The sequence below is a fragment of the Cucumis melo genome, chromosome 4, assembly GCF_025177605.1.
Source record: "Cucumis melo cultivar AY chromosome 4, USDA_Cmelo_AY_1.0, whole genome shotgun sequence".
Taxonomy (NCBI): domain Eukaryota; kingdom Viridiplantae; phylum Streptophyta; class Magnoliopsida; order Cucurbitales; family Cucurbitaceae; genus Cucumis; species Cucumis melo.
Genome location: NC_066860.1, coordinates 28,547,434 through 28,565,598, shown reverse-complemented (window position 1 = coordinate 28,565,598; position 18,165 = coordinate 28,547,434). Strand labels below are relative to the sequence as shown.

At 32.8% G+C, this 18,165-nt stretch overlaps 2 protein-coding genes across 8 annotated transcripts; both read right to left on the bottom strand.

Moving 5' to 3' along the window:
* Positions 1-4,968: 4,968 nt before the first annotated feature.
* Positions 4,969-7,464, bottom strand: LOC127149073 (WAT1-related protein At5g40230-like). Its single transcript, XM_051083886.1, has 4 exons — positions 7,152-7,464; positions 7,012-7,077; positions 6,816-6,918; positions 4,969-6,182 (listed from the first exon to the last, which is right to left on the bottom strand). Exons 1-4 carry the CDS (start codon positions 7,343-7,345, stop codon positions 6,084-6,086), a joined length of 462 nt encoding a protein of 153 aa, XP_050939843.1. The 5' UTR covers positions 7,346-7,464; the 3' UTR covers positions 4,969-6,083.
* Positions 7,465-7,996: 532 nt separating this feature from the next.
* LOC103487179 (DNA repair protein UVH3) lies at positions 7,997-17,510 on the bottom strand. 7 transcript variants are annotated; one of them, XM_017044210.2, is made up of 18 exons: positions 17,310-17,510; positions 16,965-17,215; positions 16,425-16,606; positions 16,231-16,339; positions 15,992-16,116; positions 15,793-15,910; positions 15,320-15,397; positions 15,179-15,232; positions 14,758-14,942; positions 13,587-14,601; positions 12,974-13,507; positions 11,744-11,938; positions 11,042-11,127; positions 10,669-10,939; positions 10,404-10,540; positions 9,848-9,932; positions 9,094-9,621; positions 7,997-8,793 (listed from the first exon to the last, which is right to left on the bottom strand). In XM_017044210.2, exons 1-18 carry the CDS (start codon positions 17,395-17,397, stop codon positions 8,149-8,151), a joined length of 4,686 nt encoding a protein of 1,561 aa, XP_016899699.2. In that variant the 5' UTR covers positions 17,398-17,510; the 3' UTR covers positions 7,997-8,148. The 7 variants fall into 7 exon arrangements, with proteins under 7 accessions (XP_016899699.2, XP_050939834.1, XP_050939838.1 ...); XM_051083877.1 differs by having other exon boundaries at positions 16,473-16,606; XM_051083881.1 differs by lacking the exons at positions 15,992-16,116; positions 16,965-17,215; positions 17,310-17,510 and having other exon boundaries at positions 16,473-16,606.
* Positions 17,511-18,165: the final 655 nt, after the last annotated feature.

Genomic DNA, 18,165 nt, shown 5'->3' with positions numbered 1-18,165 from the left:
TACAAGAAAGTTTTCGTTACTTTTGTCGTAACTTTTATATAAGAAAGTTTTCATTACTTTTGTCTTATTTTACTACTTGGGTCTATTTATCCAGCCTAACCATGATTCAACATGTGTGAGGTGCGTGATTAGGGTCGGATTCATAATTACCTAGTAAAACTTATGTATCACACACGTCTACTGTACTAATGAGTGTACGAGTTGTGTCTAACAAGAACTTGAGTGTCTAATGCATGTCGGAAACGAAAATATTACCTAGAGAAAGGATATGCAAAGGTTTTGCGCAAGAATAGAGGGAGTAGTTTGCATAAATGTTAGGAAAATTACCAGAACAATGTACCAGAAAGAGTTGAGAAGGTACTGAACAAAAAAGCAGAGGCCACCCAAAATCCAATTTGGTTGGGAAGAGCCCAAGGGAGGAGGAGGAAGATTCAATCTTGTTGAAGTAGAAAATAGGTTTGGTAGAATGATTGGACCTTTATAAAGAACCACTACAAGTGCACCTCTTATGGAGACTGTTGAGCCAACGATTTTGGTTATGCTGCTTGAGCTTCTCAAACCTACTTTCTCCATCCTATACATACCAACAAAGAATCACACCAATTTTTAGTATATATTTCCAACATTATATGGCTTTTACACCAAAAATACATCTAAAAGAAATTGTAACTGGTTCTGGACGACCCCCGAGTTCCTGATCAATGATAAATTTGTGATTTTATTTTCTTTTAAATTCAATAATAGGGTAGGATCAAAATAAAATTACTAACTTTTTAATCGAGAACATATGTATTAAATAAATTCAACTATCTATATGCTTAAATCGACAATTTAATCTACATATATGCATATGGGTACTAATCTTTTAGAAATGTGGAATGTTAAGATAATGTTTTTTCAAAAAAAAAAAAGAAAGAAAGAAAGTTGTTTAATCATATCATATCTAGTTTCTGTTTGATCAATAAGAATCAAAATTTTATACTATTATCCCTAACTTTTTAGTTTGAATTCTATTTAGATCCTAAGTTACAAAAGATTACAATTTTATATTTGAACTTTATTTTCATTTAATTCTTCAATTTCAATCTTTTGTTCTCTTTTTTCTTTTTACCTTTGAATTTGTGCCAATAATCACTCAGACAAATGAAATTGACTTTTATTTAATTAATTGAAAATAATTATGAAGGGAACCTAAAAAATGCATGTCAACAACATTGATTTATACCGAACGTTTCCTTAAATTATAAAAATTCATTTATCACATATTTTTCGGAACATAACTTATTCTCTCGTATTAAAATTATATAAAATAATTGTTCTGATAATATTGTCAAAAATAAAATATTTTGACAAAATATTTACACTTCACAAAAAAATCAAGTGTGTTAATTTTATTTTTTAGTAGTTATGTTATATGAAATGTAAAAAATTTATCAATTTTTTTTGTTTTGAAAAACTCATACCAACAATTTAGTCGATAGTATTCTGTTTTTTTTTAAAAAAAAACTAACATTATAAACACTACTTTCTATTGTTAATTTGTATATTTTATTATCTATATTTTAAGAATATTTTTAAAATCAAAGTCAAATTTTAAAGGAAAATTGTATTGAATAAGCACTATGAAAATATGTTTTAGCAATTATGGCACATATATTTTAAATTTTGTAAATATGGCAAATTTTAATCTCTAAAATATTTTGAAGATATTTTCTACTTTACAATTTTTATTTTCCAAACTGTCCCCATACATTCTTGTCTCTTTGTTGATCATTTCCCTTTGGTGCTTCATCTTCTACTTTCTCTTCTTATTTTTTTGTAGACCTCTATATCATATTTGTATTCATAATAAAAAATTAATCTAATAATAAAAAGTGTTCTTTTTTCTCAAACATTATTTTTTGGTTGGTTTTCTGTAGGTTCTCTCAAAAAAAAAAAAAAAAAAAAACTATCGTTCGTTCAATCTCCGTTTTCAGCATCTTTATCTCCTTCTTTTATATATATATATATATATTCACCATTTTTATTTAGATTTTCGATCATCATTTTTTTGTTAAACCTAAGTTTCTTCTTCAAACTTCTTTCAAATGGTTGCTTTCAAACACGACAACATTCTCACTTTTTAAAATACATTACATCTTAAATATTTTATTATTCTCAAACTACCATTCAATAACTATTTCTTCTCTCGTTTTTAACGTACTAATTATCTCATATTTCTTCTCCCACTTTTTAAGACCCCAATTATTATTTTTTCTCCTACTTTATATTAGTTTTGTATATTAGTGTTTTGATGTACTTATATTATATGTATTAGTTGGTTGATATACTTACTACATGATTTCCATTTTTTTTTTCAAATTTTATGCAATTCAATATAGTATTATTAAGTATATGAATGATGTAACTTAGTGTAGCAAACATATAATATATATCAAAATGTATTAGTGAAGTATATTAAGTGTATCACAGAATCTTAAGTGTATCAAGTGTATTTTAACCAATCGAGCGTATCGGTAGATATAGAAAATATACCAATAGTACATCAAGGGTATCAAACATATAAACTGCATCAAGTGTATTAAATCGGTCGAGTGTATCAGAGAAAGTATAAAATGTTTATCAATAGTGTATTAAGTGTATCAAACTTATTAAGTGTATTAAACCTAACCCAAGTGTATCGATAATGTAATGTATCATGCATAGTGAATCAAGTGTCCTTAATTGATTAAGTGTATTTTTAAAGTTTAACAAATGTATCAACAACATATCAAGTATATCAAACCAATGATGTGTTTCAAGCGTTATTTAATTCATTGGGTGTATCAGCAAAACATAACAAGTGTATCAACAATGCATCGAGTGTATCAACAATACATCGAGTGTATCAACCACACAACGAGTGTATCAACAATACATCGAGTGTATCGACAGCACATCAAGTGATGCGTGAAAATGTTGATAATTCTAGTTGGTAGATTTGTAATTTTTCATTTTTCAAATGTGCATTGGGCTTGAATTTTGTCATTTTTGCAAATTTAAAAATGGTGTGCTATGGATCTAACTTATCAAAACTAATTTTGCTAAATTTACAAGAACTCCAATTTTAAAAGCCGAAAAATGTTGTTTTAAGAACTGCTTTTTATGTTTTTAAAAACCAGCTAACAAATATGAAAATTATATTTAAGATATTGTATGAAAACAATTGTAACTTTTTTTTATAAGAAATATCTAAAACAAACGTAATTTTTAATAACTTAAAATATGAAAATGAAAATTTTATCAAAAGTAATGTACGTGCGCTATTTTTTTTAACACTTTCTTAAATATAAGTTTCAAGTTTAAACACTTACATGTTTTGTTAGATTCTTTTTAATAAGTGTTTATATGTAAATTTTCTTTGGTTTGTCATATATAAAAGATGTTTATATTTAACTCAAATTATCAAAAGACTAATAAACACTATTACCTAATTTCTTAAAAAAAATATTTTTTTATTTTTTAAAAAGAAGTATACTTTGAAATTACTTGTACAATATTTTGAAACTAATTGTTTTAAAATTTTGAAATTAGTAAAGTTAAAACCAAGAATTTTTTTTCCATATAAAATATTTTAGATAATTTTATTTTAGAAGTAGAAGTACCTTGATACTTAAAATTTATGATCATAAAAACTATAAGGGGCCGTTTGGGGGAAAGTTGGGTTATGGAGTGTTAGTGTTATGGTTATCAAAACCTAGTTTTATCATAAAATGTGTTTGAAAGAAAAGTTTAAACATGTAGTTTTATGGAGAAGTTGAAGAGATAAGGTTATGGAGAGTTGAAAAAGGTTTTAGAAGAAAGAGATAGAGGGAAGAGAGGTTATGATAACCCTAAAACAAGAGTTATGATAACTCTTCCCCCAAACAAGGGTTGGATTACGGTTAACCCAACAGTGATAACCCTTGGGCCAAACGACCCCTGATTGATCTTCAACAACTAAACATATTAATAATAAATTTTCTTAAATAATATACTATTTTTTTTGTAATTTAAGACATTTTTGTAGAGGCATTATTATCAACAACCAATAAAAGTAAGATGAAATATAATAATAATAATTTATTCACAACCAACAATTGCAATTTTGTAGTTTTCACATAAAATGAAAAAGAATTCAATTTTTCAGTCAACCACTCTAAAATTCATTTTATAAAAATATGATTTCTAATAATTTCTCTAAAATAGATTATTTTATAAATCAATTTCTAAAAGATAATATTATTTAAATTTGCCAAACACTACTGTTTTTTCTAAAATAGTTTTTTTTACAAAATTAAACATTTCAAAATTCAAACCAAATTCACTTAGTGGAATTTTAAACATTTTGATCACACGAAAGAAGCACATATGAAGTATAATTGAGCTATCCTCACTCTCAATATAAAATATAGAAAAATATATTGATTCATATATTTCTAAATTTTGGAAGTTATGTTAATTAAAAGAATGAACTAATGATTGAATCAACTTTTGTAAGTATATCTATTTGCATTTCTATTTTCTAAAAGAATAATAAATAAAACGAACCATCATTGAATTCTAATTGTTATTATTCTAAACTCACAAAAGAAATTATTTTAGACTATCAACAAGAAGTATGTTTAATAAAGGTTAAGTTGAGATTGGCGAGTTGATCTTTACAAGAAAAGAAAATTAGTAAAAATAGAAATATGTTTAATAAGTATTTTTAAACTGAAACTATGTATATTGTTGTTGAAGCTTTTTAAAATCAATTTTAAACCCAATTCATAATTGATTGTTTGTTATTACATGAAAGAGAATAACTTCCTTTTTAAGAATCGCTTTTGTTAGTAGGCCCTCAATAAAAAGTATACTTTTAGTAACTATTTCACTTTATTAAATTTTAAATCTTATGTTAATAAGTCAAAATTTGAAGGTTACAAGTAATGGGTTTGAATCTTCACTTTCTAAAAAGACAAATATACCACTCCACTAGATAATGATATTGATATTAATCTGTTTATAAATATAAAGAATATCATCCAATAAAAAATCAAAATACACAAAATACTTACCTCCATGCAAAAATTAAGGTTAATTTTCGTAAATGTAATAGAACATCAGACTATTTACGGCTTGGGTAATAAAGCATATAAAGTCCTTTTTTAAATATTCCAAGTTTGCATTTCCATATTTATTTTCGTCCTTGCTACGATTTCTTTCATCGTCTTTTTTCTTTTCCTATTCTTTCTTTTACATTATTTAGTCATTCTATCGTCTTTCTTCTTTTCCTCTTTTTTTCGCTGCGATTTCTTTTCGATCGTCTTTCTTCTTTTTCTCTCTTTTTTTAGATCGTTTAAATTTAGGTAACTAAATCTAAACAACTATGTACAAAACATAACAAAATCTAAAAGATCGGGTATAAACAATATTGAAAAAAATCATTTAAATTGGAGTAGCCAAATGTTGTAAAAAAATAATCGATCGTGTAACAAAAAAAAATTAAAAAAATCATTTAGCCAAATTTAAACAATCGTGTATTAAAGAATCTTGAAAAAATAAATGATCATATAAAAAAAACAATCATGTACCAAGATAATTTAAAAAACATCGTTTAGCCAAATCTAAACGATCGTGTACCAAATTTTGAAAACAAAATTATTTAGATTTGGGTCCGAATATAAACGATCAAATATAAACGATCGTATAACCAAATTAAACGATCGTGTACCAAACAATAGTCAGATCTAAACGATCGTATACCAAATATATTACGCATGCGTTGTTGACAGCGTGGTTGACAGGACATTTTTAGTATTTTTCATGGTAGGCCTGCGAGCTTTTTCCATTTTCAGAATTGTTCTATACAGTTTAAATATTTTGCCGCTTGCCACTTTGTTATATTTTTTAAAATACCTAAAAATTAAATGTAATTAATTTTTGTCTCTTAGATTATCGTATCAACTAACGTCCAAAGTCTAATTTCTAATAGTTTCGTGTGTGTATATATACAAAAGCTATATATAAACACGAAATAAGAAATAAAATTAGTCCTCAATATACAAATAAAAGGGGTCTTTTCAAAAATATAAAAAAACGGCAAAATATTTACACTCTGTAGAACAATTCCGAAAATGGAAAAAACCTAGTGGCCCACCGTGTAAAATACCAAAAATATCCTGTCAACAACGCACACATAATATATTTACAATCGTTTAGATTTGGTTATTGATCGTTTACATATGACTACAATTTATACGTGATCGTTTAGATAATGACTACAATGCGATCGTTTAGATATGGCTATAGTTTATACACGATCGTTTAGATATGACTACAATTTATACACGATCATTCAAATATGGATTTTTCAATTTCATCGTTTAATTTTGTTATCCAAATCTAAATGATTTTTTTAATTACTTTGGTACGCGATCGTTTAGATTTCTTTACACAATGGTTTGTTTTTTTTACTTTTTTTTACAGGTTTACATTTGGCTAGAATTTTTTTCAAGATTTTTTATACCTATCTTTTATACAAAGTTGGTTACCCAAATGAAAACGCGATAGAAAGAAATTGAAGCGAAAAAAAAAAAGAAAACAAGAAAAACAATAAAGAAATTAAACGACGTAAATAAAAAATTAAAAAATAAGAAAGATAATAGAAAGAAATTACAGATAAAAAAAGAAGATAAAGATGAAATCGTACGCAAGAATGAAAAATGGAAGGACAAACTTGAAATATTTAAAAAATGGTTGAGTGTTTGTTACCTTTACAATATATCGGATAAAAAAGGGAGGAAGAAGAATACCCGAAAAGAACGGCCAAGAGCTGGAATGAGATTACTTATGGCGGAAGCAAGCGTTGGCGAACTATACTCCAATCCTTTATACGAAAATAGTTGACATCCAACTCTTCAATCACAAACAATTCTTTAATCAATTTCAATCACACAAATCTGTATTTCAAAACCCTAATTCCTCGATCAATTAATCTGAATTTCATACCCCATCGCCGATAGGCTAATCAATCTTAACAAGAACGACAACTTCACGGACGGAAAAACTCCAGATCTGAAGAAACCAAAAAAGGGAGGTAAAATGCGATAAATAACGAGAAACAAATCAGATGGAATAATTGGAAGCACCTGCGGAAGATTAAGGCGAAAGGAAGAAGGACGAGAGCGGCAGCGAGACAGGTGCAGAAGATGAAGACATAGAAGCTGATTTTTTGGTGACCGGAAATGGCTTTGTAGACGGTGTTTGAGGCGACGGTGGCGCACTTGGCGGCGATCATTCCGGCCAGTGGAGCGAATTCCTTGTAAAGAAAACTGCGCTCCATTGGAATTTGTTAAGTGGATGGAGCGATGAAAATGGAGATTAGAGGCGTAATGAAATAATTTGCGAGTGTTTGTCAAGTTTGTTCTGTTTGGCTAAAGTGTGACATTGACATTTACTTTTGTTAGTTGAATTTTTATCCAGTTATTGGAAGAGAACCTTGGAGATTCGGATTCTAATTTAAACATATCTATTTTCAACGGATTTTATTAAAAATAATAATAAAATGTCTAAAAACCATTATATTATATATAAATTTTTTAACATATAAATAAGCTACAATAAAACTACCGAAAATATGTGTATATATATTATTTCCTAATTCATAAATATGAAAATTTTTAAAACTAATAAAATTCACGAAATATTTATCTTTCAGAGGAATAATATATATACATATACCCATACAAATAAACAAGAAAATAATGATAATAATAAACTAGCTTCTGGTCCCATACATTTTGGAGAATGTTAGTTTTGGTTTTGAAGGCTCAAAATAAGTTTATATGCTTAAGATTGTTTTGATCTTCAAAATTCCTAAAAACCTGTTGGAGAGTTAATACAGGTATAGTAATATTAAACTTGGGAGTGTTTATTAATTTGCCTAAAAATGAGCTGAAAAAAGAAAATTGTTAAAAAGAGAGAAAGAAAAAGAGAAAGAAAAGAAGAAAATGAATTAAGAGCACAAAAATGTTATTTCCTAAATTTTAATACTGAGCTTTCCACTAGCTACAGATACGAAAAGCTAAATGACCAGCCTTTTTCCACTATTCAAACACAAATTATTTAAAGTTTACAAAATTAGTCTCAATACTTCCTTCTCTTTCTTCTCAAATTTGGCATGGCACTTAAACCTCCTCCAAATGCCCTTACACAATGATCCTTGGGTTCCTCTTCCACATTCTCACCTACCTGGGAAGAGTTTCGATTACTCACATAACTCGAGTTGCCCAAATTGTGCAGAGACTCTATATTCGTGTCTGTATCTTCCTCAACTATATGTTTTTCAGGAGAGAAGGTTGACCGATCAGGAATAAGATCATCTTTCTGGGCTTCTAATATGGTTGCTTGGTTAGGGTGTGCAACCGGGTCAACACATTCATCATTGTCATCTAAGCAAAACCCACCTCCTATTGTCAGGTAGTCTTCACTATTGTTAGCCTCCATAGCTGGATCTTTGTTTTGGCACATTTCTTGCCGGCTTGTTTCATCTTCTACCAGACAGAAACCACCTCCAGTTTCGAGATAATCATTCTGTAGAGATTGCTTGAGAGTTCTGGAACTGGATTCTGTATTCTCATATTGGCTTATGATAGTTTCAGGATAAGCGTACTGACCCTGAACCACCATATCTTCTTCGGCTTTATCATTAGAGAATCTATCCGCACTGTGATCTGATAGTTGGTTTGAATCATCAATTGCATAACTTGCAGATTTTCGGATTCGTGATGACTGTGTCAATAAACATTGTAGTCAGGGATAAGTAGGCCAATGTAGAAAGAAATGTGTAATTGTCTTAAACAACACTGAACACTATCGAAGACAAGAGAGACTAAGCAGGCTGAGAAGACTGACAATCCAGACAAATTATTGTGCAATGTATATAATTGATCTGGTTAGTGACTAATATGAAGACACAAAGAGATGCCAATTGACCAGGTAATTGGATAGGCGACAAATGCAGACTTGTAGCTACTAACATAAGAAATAGCACGAGATAGAAGACAAAGAATCGGTTGCAGTCAAACTTACTCGTCTCCTTTCTTGAGGCTCCGGCAAATTCTCCGAATCAAATTTCTGATTGTCAAATTCACTTTCATCATCACTAGAGCTGGTTTCAACCAAGTCAGTAATAGGAGTCTTTCCTCTCGATGCCAACCGGCCTCTCCCTCTCCCTCTCCCCCTCCCTCTCTTGGAATGTGATCCCTCACTTACACTTCTCTTTCCTTTTTCTTTCTTTGTTAGTTTTTTACCCTTACCAAATTGAGATTGCTCTCCATCTAGCTGCCTTTTCCTGGAAGGTTTTTGGAGTCTATTTTCTATGTCCTCTTTATTCGAAGATGCACCTTGTATTTCCGATGAGCATTTCTCGGATATGTTCTCCTTAGGCTCAACAGAAAGTTCTTTTTGATTATTTACAGAAGCATCCCGCACAGCATCATCCATCAACACGGCAGACCTGCTCCCAGTAATACTTTTAACAGCTTTTTTTATTCTCTTGCTGCGGATTTTAGCAAACCGTTCATTGAAAGTGTAAAACGCCTCCAATCGAAGTTGAGTCTACAAGAAAACAGTATATAGAAAGATGAGAGCATAGATAACGTTTTCTTTGATAATTTTATGGACTAGGACAAAAATCGGAGTGGGCGATAAAAGCACACAAAATAAAACATCCCTTCTAAAGATGGTTTCCACGTAAGAAACGCACTCTCCCTCCACTTTCCTTTTGTTAATGGTTCAACATAAGCCTTTGCAAACATAATAGCTATAAGTGAAAGTAACTAACCTCATGTTTGCTGTACTCTTTCAGAACTGGCAAAAGCAATTCATCTGCCTTCGAGTTCTCCCACCCAAACTTTTCCCAGCATAATCTGCAGCATATGAAGCAAGTTTAGTAGGGGGATATCCAATTTTCTTAAGTATATTGTAGGTCTGCCTCGCCGATGTAATAAAGTGCAAAAAACATCATATATCAAATATCTACAGAATATCAAGCTCGACTCAGACAAGTCAATGAGCACAGAAACATTAATGGGACTGTTTGTGGTATTTTTCAAGAGAACAAAAAGAAAAACCTCCATTCGAAAGCAGAAAAAACAACTATGTTGGCTTACAACGATGATGAAGTTAATATTCACCTACTTGAATAACAAATTGACTGTGATGTGTTTGAAATATCCGGTTCAATTCATATGATGGGCAAAAGCAATGACGTTGAGACAATTACAAGAAACATTTAAGAGGGAGACAGTCCTCGACAAAAAAAGATTGCTGCCAAGACTAACCATAGTAACTAAGTCAAAAGGGGAAATTTTATCAAGATTGAAAGCATAATTTCTCACCTGCGAAGGACAAAATGGTCTGGCTTCCCCCAGGAGAAAGGTTCTGCTGACTTGTCCACTTGTGGGCAGATGTAAGCAGAAATGACTGCTTCACTAGGAAATTCAGAAGGTATGTGCCAGTTCTTGCTAACATTTCTCTAAATATGGCATCAAACAATGACAATTAGGTGAGAAAAAAACTTAGGGATGATAATTAATTAGACTTCATTCACCTGGTAAAGAATATATTATAAATCAGACAGTACAGAGGAGAAAAACGTCTCACATGCTTATCCATGAAACTCTGTTTAACAGTCATGTTTTCCTTGAGATCTTTAGATATGTTCTCTTCAGATGCAGGACCACTACTATTTGAGCAAGCCGTTTCATTCTCACTTGCTTTTGACCCTCTTTTGCGTGCATTTAACCCTGTTTTTGCACCAAGCGGCCCTAAGATGCTTGGATCTGGTGATTCAATCCATTCTTTGAATTTATGGAGCCCATCTTCCTCCGGAAATGCATTCATAACCTCAACGGCATTAACAATGCCAATGCCACTGTATCATAGAATTGAAAAGTCTATAATGACAGCAGAGTTTTGCATCCTAGCAAATGATAAACTCTTATCAATATGGCAGGCTCATTCATGTTTAAATTACCTAACCCCTTCTGTATAATCACTTCCAAGTAGTAGTGCCATTCGAATTAACTTGTCCCGATTCAGACCAAGCTCGTTTTCAATGTCCTGAAAGTCAAAGTACAATGGGCAAATTGTTCGACAACAAGCCATATGAAAATTTCGGAAATATACAAGAATGATTCTTTTAAATGAATGGGAAAAGGCAAAGAAAAAGAAAGTTCCAAAAATGATAGTTCTCTTGAAAGAAAAAACTGATGAGAGTAGTATCGAGAAAATAAAATCCTCAGAAGTCTCAAAACCCCACCAAAAAGCACCCCAATTTAAATTGATAACAAAAGGAGTATAATTATATATATATATATATATATATATATATATAGAAAGATATATATATATATAGAAAGACACGCCAAGAAGAGCAATCTGAAAGGAGGAACAAACTGTTTGTATCACTCCCATAAATTTAATAAGGCAGGGAACTCGCACAATCACTAGCCAGTGGCAATAAGTAAGATAACCGAGGAAAATATTCCCAGTTAAGTACGTTTGGTGACCAAAACCAAGTTTATTTATGCTTATGCGACCCATAAACTAGTCAAGAATCAAAATAGTAGTTAAAATAACACCACCAACAAAATTAATTAGAAAACATTTAGCACGATAATAATAATAGTGGCAACAATAATAAAGAGAGAACAGACATGTTCTACCAGATTCAGACCTTCATAAAATATGTCTCGACATATTTGCGGTCATCAAATATATTCTTGTAAACACTTTTTGCCCCAAATAGGAAGACGTCAGAGTCATCAGTCACCACCCCATCAACAAGATTTGCAAGTTCCATATAAGCACACTGAGCTTCCGCTTCCATAGGAGCAATAATATATGGTAAGCCAAACATTTGCAGTAATTCCTATAGAGAATCAGACAAAATGTTAATTGATCTTAATTCTCAAAAAGAGAACTCAAATAGCACTACAAGGAGATTTTATATGTTATAATTAGTCGTTATCAAGTAAAAGGAATGTTGGAGGCTGGTGTTTTCAACGTGCAAAGCGCACTCTTGGGCTACAACTCTCCTAATCTTACCTCTATTACTCTCCATCTCTGTATTTCTCCCAACTCTTCCATTTCTCTGTTAACATGCTTTTTACTTTTTATTAAGAATAATCATCCATGTTTATAGGCACCCCCACTCGTCTCCATTTGTGGCAATGGCGTAGAAGGGTGAATACGGTAGTGCACCAAAAGGCACTCGCCTTGAATAAGAATACCTTCAAGGCATGGAGGCCTCACCTCATCTCTTGCCATAAGCGCCTGGGCACACCACCTCAACAACACTGGTTGAGACAGTAGTAAATAGAGAAAAGGTTTAGAGCAACCAAACTGCAAAGTTGGGCATAACAATAAAATTCCCTTCAACTACAATGAGTTAAGGGTCTAAATCTTCCCGAAGAGCTTCCCCAGGATTCTCAAAACACAAAGGGATGTTTGGGTGCAAATTCAAAATATTGGGACAGGTTTAAATGGAAGGTGTAAGAAGTTTGAGTCAGAAAAAAAAACATGTTCGGGGTACATGTATAGGAAGCCTATGTTCAGGAAAATTGTGAGCGAGGAGCTTGTTGCTGTTTAAGCCAATTAATTTTTCCAATTAAACTGTTAAAGTGTCAGTTTTTCCAATAAACTCAAGTTCGGCAACTCCTCCAAATGTGAGTTAGGCTTGGGAAGCACCTAAGTGTAACACCCCAAAGACTACCTATACTTTTTCACCACTACAAATTGACCAAATCAAATTGTTCGATTTTTCTCCCCGCCCTACAAAATAAAGAGTACTTGAAGCATCTTGCAAATTCATTAACAAATTTAAACCTAATAAAACAATAATTATTATTATTATTATTATTATCATTATTATTTTCCCACTAATATCATGAAAAAGACCACAGACCTGACATTCTGCAAACATTTCACTGTTGACAGATTCAGCATTACGCTCAAGTCTTTTCTGCTCATCTCCAAGATTCAGACGTTCTTGCTCCAGAACTGAAATTCTATTCATCAATTCATCCTCTGTAATCTCTGCGCTACTTGTTTTTTCAACAATGGGTATTTTTGCATCCTTCTCGTCCAACAAAAGATCGTGACTATGCTTGTCAACAGGAAGATTTTGCTTCAAATGGTTTTCACAGGCAAAAGATTTGGGGGATGAACCATTCCCAGGAGTGTAAAAACCTTCCACCTCAACCATATGACAAGGAGAATTAACCACAGTATTATTTATCATATCCCCAACTTGGACTGCACTAGATGCGTCTTCAGATAAGGGCTCAAGAGCATCATTATTTTCGTTTAACTCTTTAGGAGAAAATGTAGTATCATTATAAGAAGCATCCAACTGTTCGGAGAGTGTGTGTGTTTTTGTATCTAACAACACAACTGGTTCTGAGCATTGCTTTTCTTGAGATAAACTCTCAGTCGTTCCCTGATATACAATTCAGAGTAAGGGCACAGTACTTTCACATTAAAAAGAAGAGGAAGAGGAAGAAGAGAAAGGAGAATACCTTTATCCCGGAAGAATCATTAAAATTTAAAGAACTCATTCCATCATCACTATCTAGCTTACCAAGTCCAATCATATTCTCTTTTAGGGCACTTGTATTATGTTCGGCCCTTTTTCCAACAATCACCGGTTGTGGTTGCTGATGATCAGAAGATAAAGGCCCAGTTTTTGTATATCCTTTGTCCTCCAAACTTCTTCTTATTGCCTCCTGCAAGTCAGCTTCTTCCTCCAAAGAACCTTTAGAAACTGACTTTGCCGAATCAGCTTCAAAAGGAACTGGGTTTACATGATCACAAACTCCATCCTCCCAATCTACTTCACTCTCATCACTAACGATTCCTTCCTTGAAGCAGTGATCATCCACTCCAACATTTTTTGGAGTATAAATTTTTCCTTCAAGTGCTTCCACCCAAGCAGAATCTGTCGTATTATCAAGAGAGAGTTTTTGGGTCGAGATATCAAAAGAACCCATTCCAATGGGATTTTCTGCAGCTAAATTAGTAAATAGATCATCATCGCCATCAAAAGACTTCCCACCCTCATCTTCCAGCATAATTTCTATAGCAGTTTCTTCATTCAGCATGAACTCTGTACCTCTCTCATCTAACTTATTAATGGATCCACCAACACCTTCATCTGAAGTATCTAGATCTTGGCTTTGAAAAGAAAAGCTTTCTGGATTACATATTTCAATATTTTGCATAAGGTCGGGATTTGTAGCTTTCTTTGCACTGGTAGTCTTCTCAATCTCTTTCATCAAATCCAAGTTCCTTTCTAAATCTCGTGTCATATGTATCCCCATTGCCCTGACCCTACTAACTCGCACACGTCCCCTCTCATCCAAAAATGTTTCAATGTTTTCCTCAAAAACTTCTGACTTATCAGGAGTTGATCGAGCCAGAGGATTGGATGTACTAGGAATTTTGGTACTTTTCAGGGAACTTAAAGGTTGCTGAACTATTGGTGCTTGTACATCTTTGTCTCCATTCTTCTCAGCTCTAGCAGACGCAAGAGCCCTGAGAAAATCAAACATCTTATGAACCTACAATATTTTATAGATCCCAAAAAAGCATTGTTCAGTGGGAAAGAACAACTTAAATTACATCTACAACATCTGTCATGCATATTGATATTTTAGAATACAGAGCTCGAGTAGAGTTTGAGGAACTCACTGTTTATCACCCGTAAAAGATGATGAAAAAATAAATTCCCTGTTTGCTTCCGAGGCAACTCTTGATGTTTGTACACCACCAACCCCTCTCCCAGCAGCAGCCTTCTGCACTTGATCAATATCTTGTCGAAAAGCAACAGTTTTAAGATACGCCTGTATCTGTAGCTCAGAAAACTTTGCAGGGTCCTACAATAAAATAAAGTCAACTAATAAGATGGCATTGGCAGTCACTAGAGAGGTCGCAGAAGTGTACACGCACAAAACAAAAAGTTGAAACTTCAACCATGTTTTTCCAAAGATATGAAATTATGCTATATCTCATCAATAATGAAGGAACTCATGAAAGAGTGGAGGAAATCAAGTCTTGAAGTTTAAGTTCTAAATTATATTACAGATGCATATTGGACCATTTCAGAACCAACCTTCTTGACCCTTTGATATTTCTGTCTGTTTTCTGCCATTAATCTCTCTCTCATCTGCACCAAAAGTATATTCTCATTAACATGCGCTAGAGTGAAGTTACATGGCCAGCCAACCATGATCGAATATATACTTATACTCACCTGAACAAGAAGATCAAGTTGAACTGAAGGTGGCAAAGCGGCCAACACAGAAGGATCAACTACCCCATGCATTTCGGGCTGTCAAAGTAAATGCATAAAATATAATGGCCACAATTAATAACTTACAAGTTGAGAACTCCTTGCTTTTCAGTAAGCCTATGGTTCACATCCTTAAAAAAATTATTATAACATAATTTAATCAGTTTTCTTTTTTACTCTGCACTCTGCAGAAAGAAATGTGCAAGATCCAAAAATATATTTTAAACATCCAGAAATCCACAGGTAAAGGTCATTGTTGCACCTCATATCAACTGACTTATGACTTGATATTGAAGGACACAAACATCATTCGAGTTTACTTCCTAAACTTCAACATAAGCTGATAAGAGAATTTAAAAATGCCACCATGGTAAAGAACATTTCTTGACTAAAAATCATACAATGATACAAATAACAGAAAACTGCCGACATACCAAAATCAACTCCTCATCTTCATCATCCGTATCTTCACCATCCAGATTTGTAACAGCAGATGCTGATGCCTTTCCATTCAAACTTCTTGCTTCTTCTGCTGCAATGGATGCCGCCAACCTAGAGTGGTCACAATAGACAGCATACGATTAACATGGGACATTAACAATAAGTTATAACCCGAATTTACGTGCATCCTACATCTCATCTACATTTTGCTGATGCCTTCTTGAGGCCAAGTCCATCCTTTCTGAATCACTCCCCACTACATGTGTTTCATCTGACAAAAGCTCCTTGCCCTTTGAGTCCTTGTTGTACTTCTGGTTCTGGATCCAACATCCTGTTTGTCAGGTCTCTCATCTTTCACCTTCCAATTTACTGAAAATAAATACAAGACTCTATCTTTAAACTAATGTGATATACACGGGCAAAAAACTTACCACAACTGACTGTTCATCACCGTCCTCTTTATCAAGAGTAGCACCAGCAACAGAGGAAGCACTACTTGAGAAAATCCCTTTCTCCTCGGCCATAATTGATGCTCCCAACCTAAATGATCGACAAAAAGAAAAACAGTCAAACCACATTCTTCAAGTGTTCTCACATTTGGAGTTGCACATACAAGACATCTCACATTCCATCTAGATTTTCATGACTGCCCCTATTTGGGAAACTTTTGCACCTTTCCGAAGTCAAAGTACCATCAAATTTTTCCTTAGGGCTTGGCAAGGTACTCTTTTTGGGTAGTTTTTGCTTCCTCTGCTGTTTCTGGTTCTGTAGATCCTCAGCAAGTTCTTTTAACCTCATTACCTTGAGCTATTAAACAAGAGGTAAAAGAAAAGTTCAAGACTTAGCTCCCAACAATAATGTCGAAATTTAGAATTAAAAACAATGAAAAAAGCTACAAACATCCAACAAAACTAAATATGAAATGAAACTCAAGGAAAAGACACGTAATTTCCTAAAAGGTGGACTGCAAAATGATGGAAATAAGCTTCAGATATTTCTATCTAATCAAACTTCACTCTTTAAAAAACACATTTTTCGATTCTACTAGACAAAATTTCCAAACACAAGCAAAGTAATTAATTTCTGTAGACGAAACTAATACACGAATTCTCAGTAAATAGCTCCAAAAACACAGAACTTGAAGAAAACCGGAAACCAAACTCACATGATTAAGAAGCAATTTCTCGGCGGTCTTACGAACTTTAGCCTGGGCGTTCTCACGCTGCCTACGGCGAGCAATGAGAGTACGGCGCTTGAGAGCCGGGGTTGCACCATCGAAGACAAAAACAGGCTTGGTCCGCAAGAATAACAGTTTACAAATCCGTCGAAAAAAACCGAGTAAATGAGCGTTTCGGACCATTTCTCCCCTATCATCGCGCATAGCCTTTATGAATTGTACCATCCAAATGCTCGCATCTTCAACAGAAAAACATAGCGAAAGAGAAAACCTTCATCGACGTGAATTTTTTTTTTAAATAATTCAAACACGTGAGTAGAAAGATATATGTACCGATGGCGAGCTTTTTTCCGGCTAGGGTTTCGACGGAGACACGGCGGCCGACGGGGGCTAAGAGCTCCCAAAGACCCTGAACTCCCATTCTTGTCGGTCTCTTGACCTCGAAGCTTCAGTTTTCAGTTCGTCGTTGCCGCCAATCGCCGGGAGCTCTTGCGTATTTATAGCCGATGCCAATTTCCCCACTTTGACCGTTGAATTTTGCCTCTCGAGACGGTGTCGTATGATCTCTCGTTTTTCTTTCTCTTTTTTTTTTTTTTCTTTTTGCGGTTAAATAACATTTTTCTTTAAAAAAAGGTTTTTTCAGAGAAAAATAAAAGAAAGAAAGAAAAATAAACTATTTACATCTACAGTAAAAAAAATTATTGCACTTACGGTAAAAGAAAAAAAAATTACTGTATGTGCACTTAAAATTAATGTAAAAAATTATTGCACATGCACAAAAAGGAAAAAGAAATTAGTGTACTTAATTTTTCTATTAAAGAAGGGTGTTCAAATAACCCGAGAACTAGAATAACCTAAACTATTCGATCTAAATTATAAGCATCGGACTAGGATTGTTTTTATTTTGGGTTGTGTTGAGTTGAATTTTATGTGTTTTTTTATAATTGGGTTCGAATCCAGGTTACATTTTTAAAAACTCTACGTTGACCAAACTCAATCCGAATTTCTAATACTATTAAAATATATTACAATTTTTAAATATTATAAATCATTAATATTATTACGAAGTTTTTTTAAGCTTGTAACTGATGTATTGAATTTTAATATTTAACATTTGAGTTCTATTAAATTTTAATTATTAAATGTGTCGTAAAAAAACTTAAGTATCTTAAGTTAATAATAATATAAC

Bases quoted from the DNA above. Each gene is read 5' to 3' on its own strand.
- LOC127149073 (XM_051083886.1), bottom strand. From the start codon at position 7,345: ATGGAGCGCAGTTTTCTTTACAAGGAATTCGCTCCACTGGCCGGAATG. The intron at 7,078-7,151 runs GTGCTTCCAATT...TGGTTTCTTCAG, and splicing joins TTCGCCTTAATCTTCCGCAG to ATCTGGAGTTTTTCCGTCCG. The intron at 6,919-7,011 runs GTATGAAATTCA...TTGTGATTGAAG, and splicing joins ATTAGCCTATCGGCGATGGG to AGTTGGATGTCAACTATTTT.
- LOC103487179 (XM_017044210.2), bottom strand. From the start codon at position 17,397: ATGGGAGTTCAGGGTCTTTGGGAGCTCTTAGCCCCCGTCGGCCGCCGT. The intron at 15,398-15,792 runs GTATGTCGGCAG...TTACTTTGACAG, and splicing joins AAGATGAGGAGTTGATTTTG to CCCGAAATGCATGGGGTAGT. The intron at 9,622-9,847 runs GTTAGTTACTTT...GTTTTCTTGTAG, and splicing joins AAGAGTACAGCAAACATGAG to ACTCAACTTCGATTGGAGGC.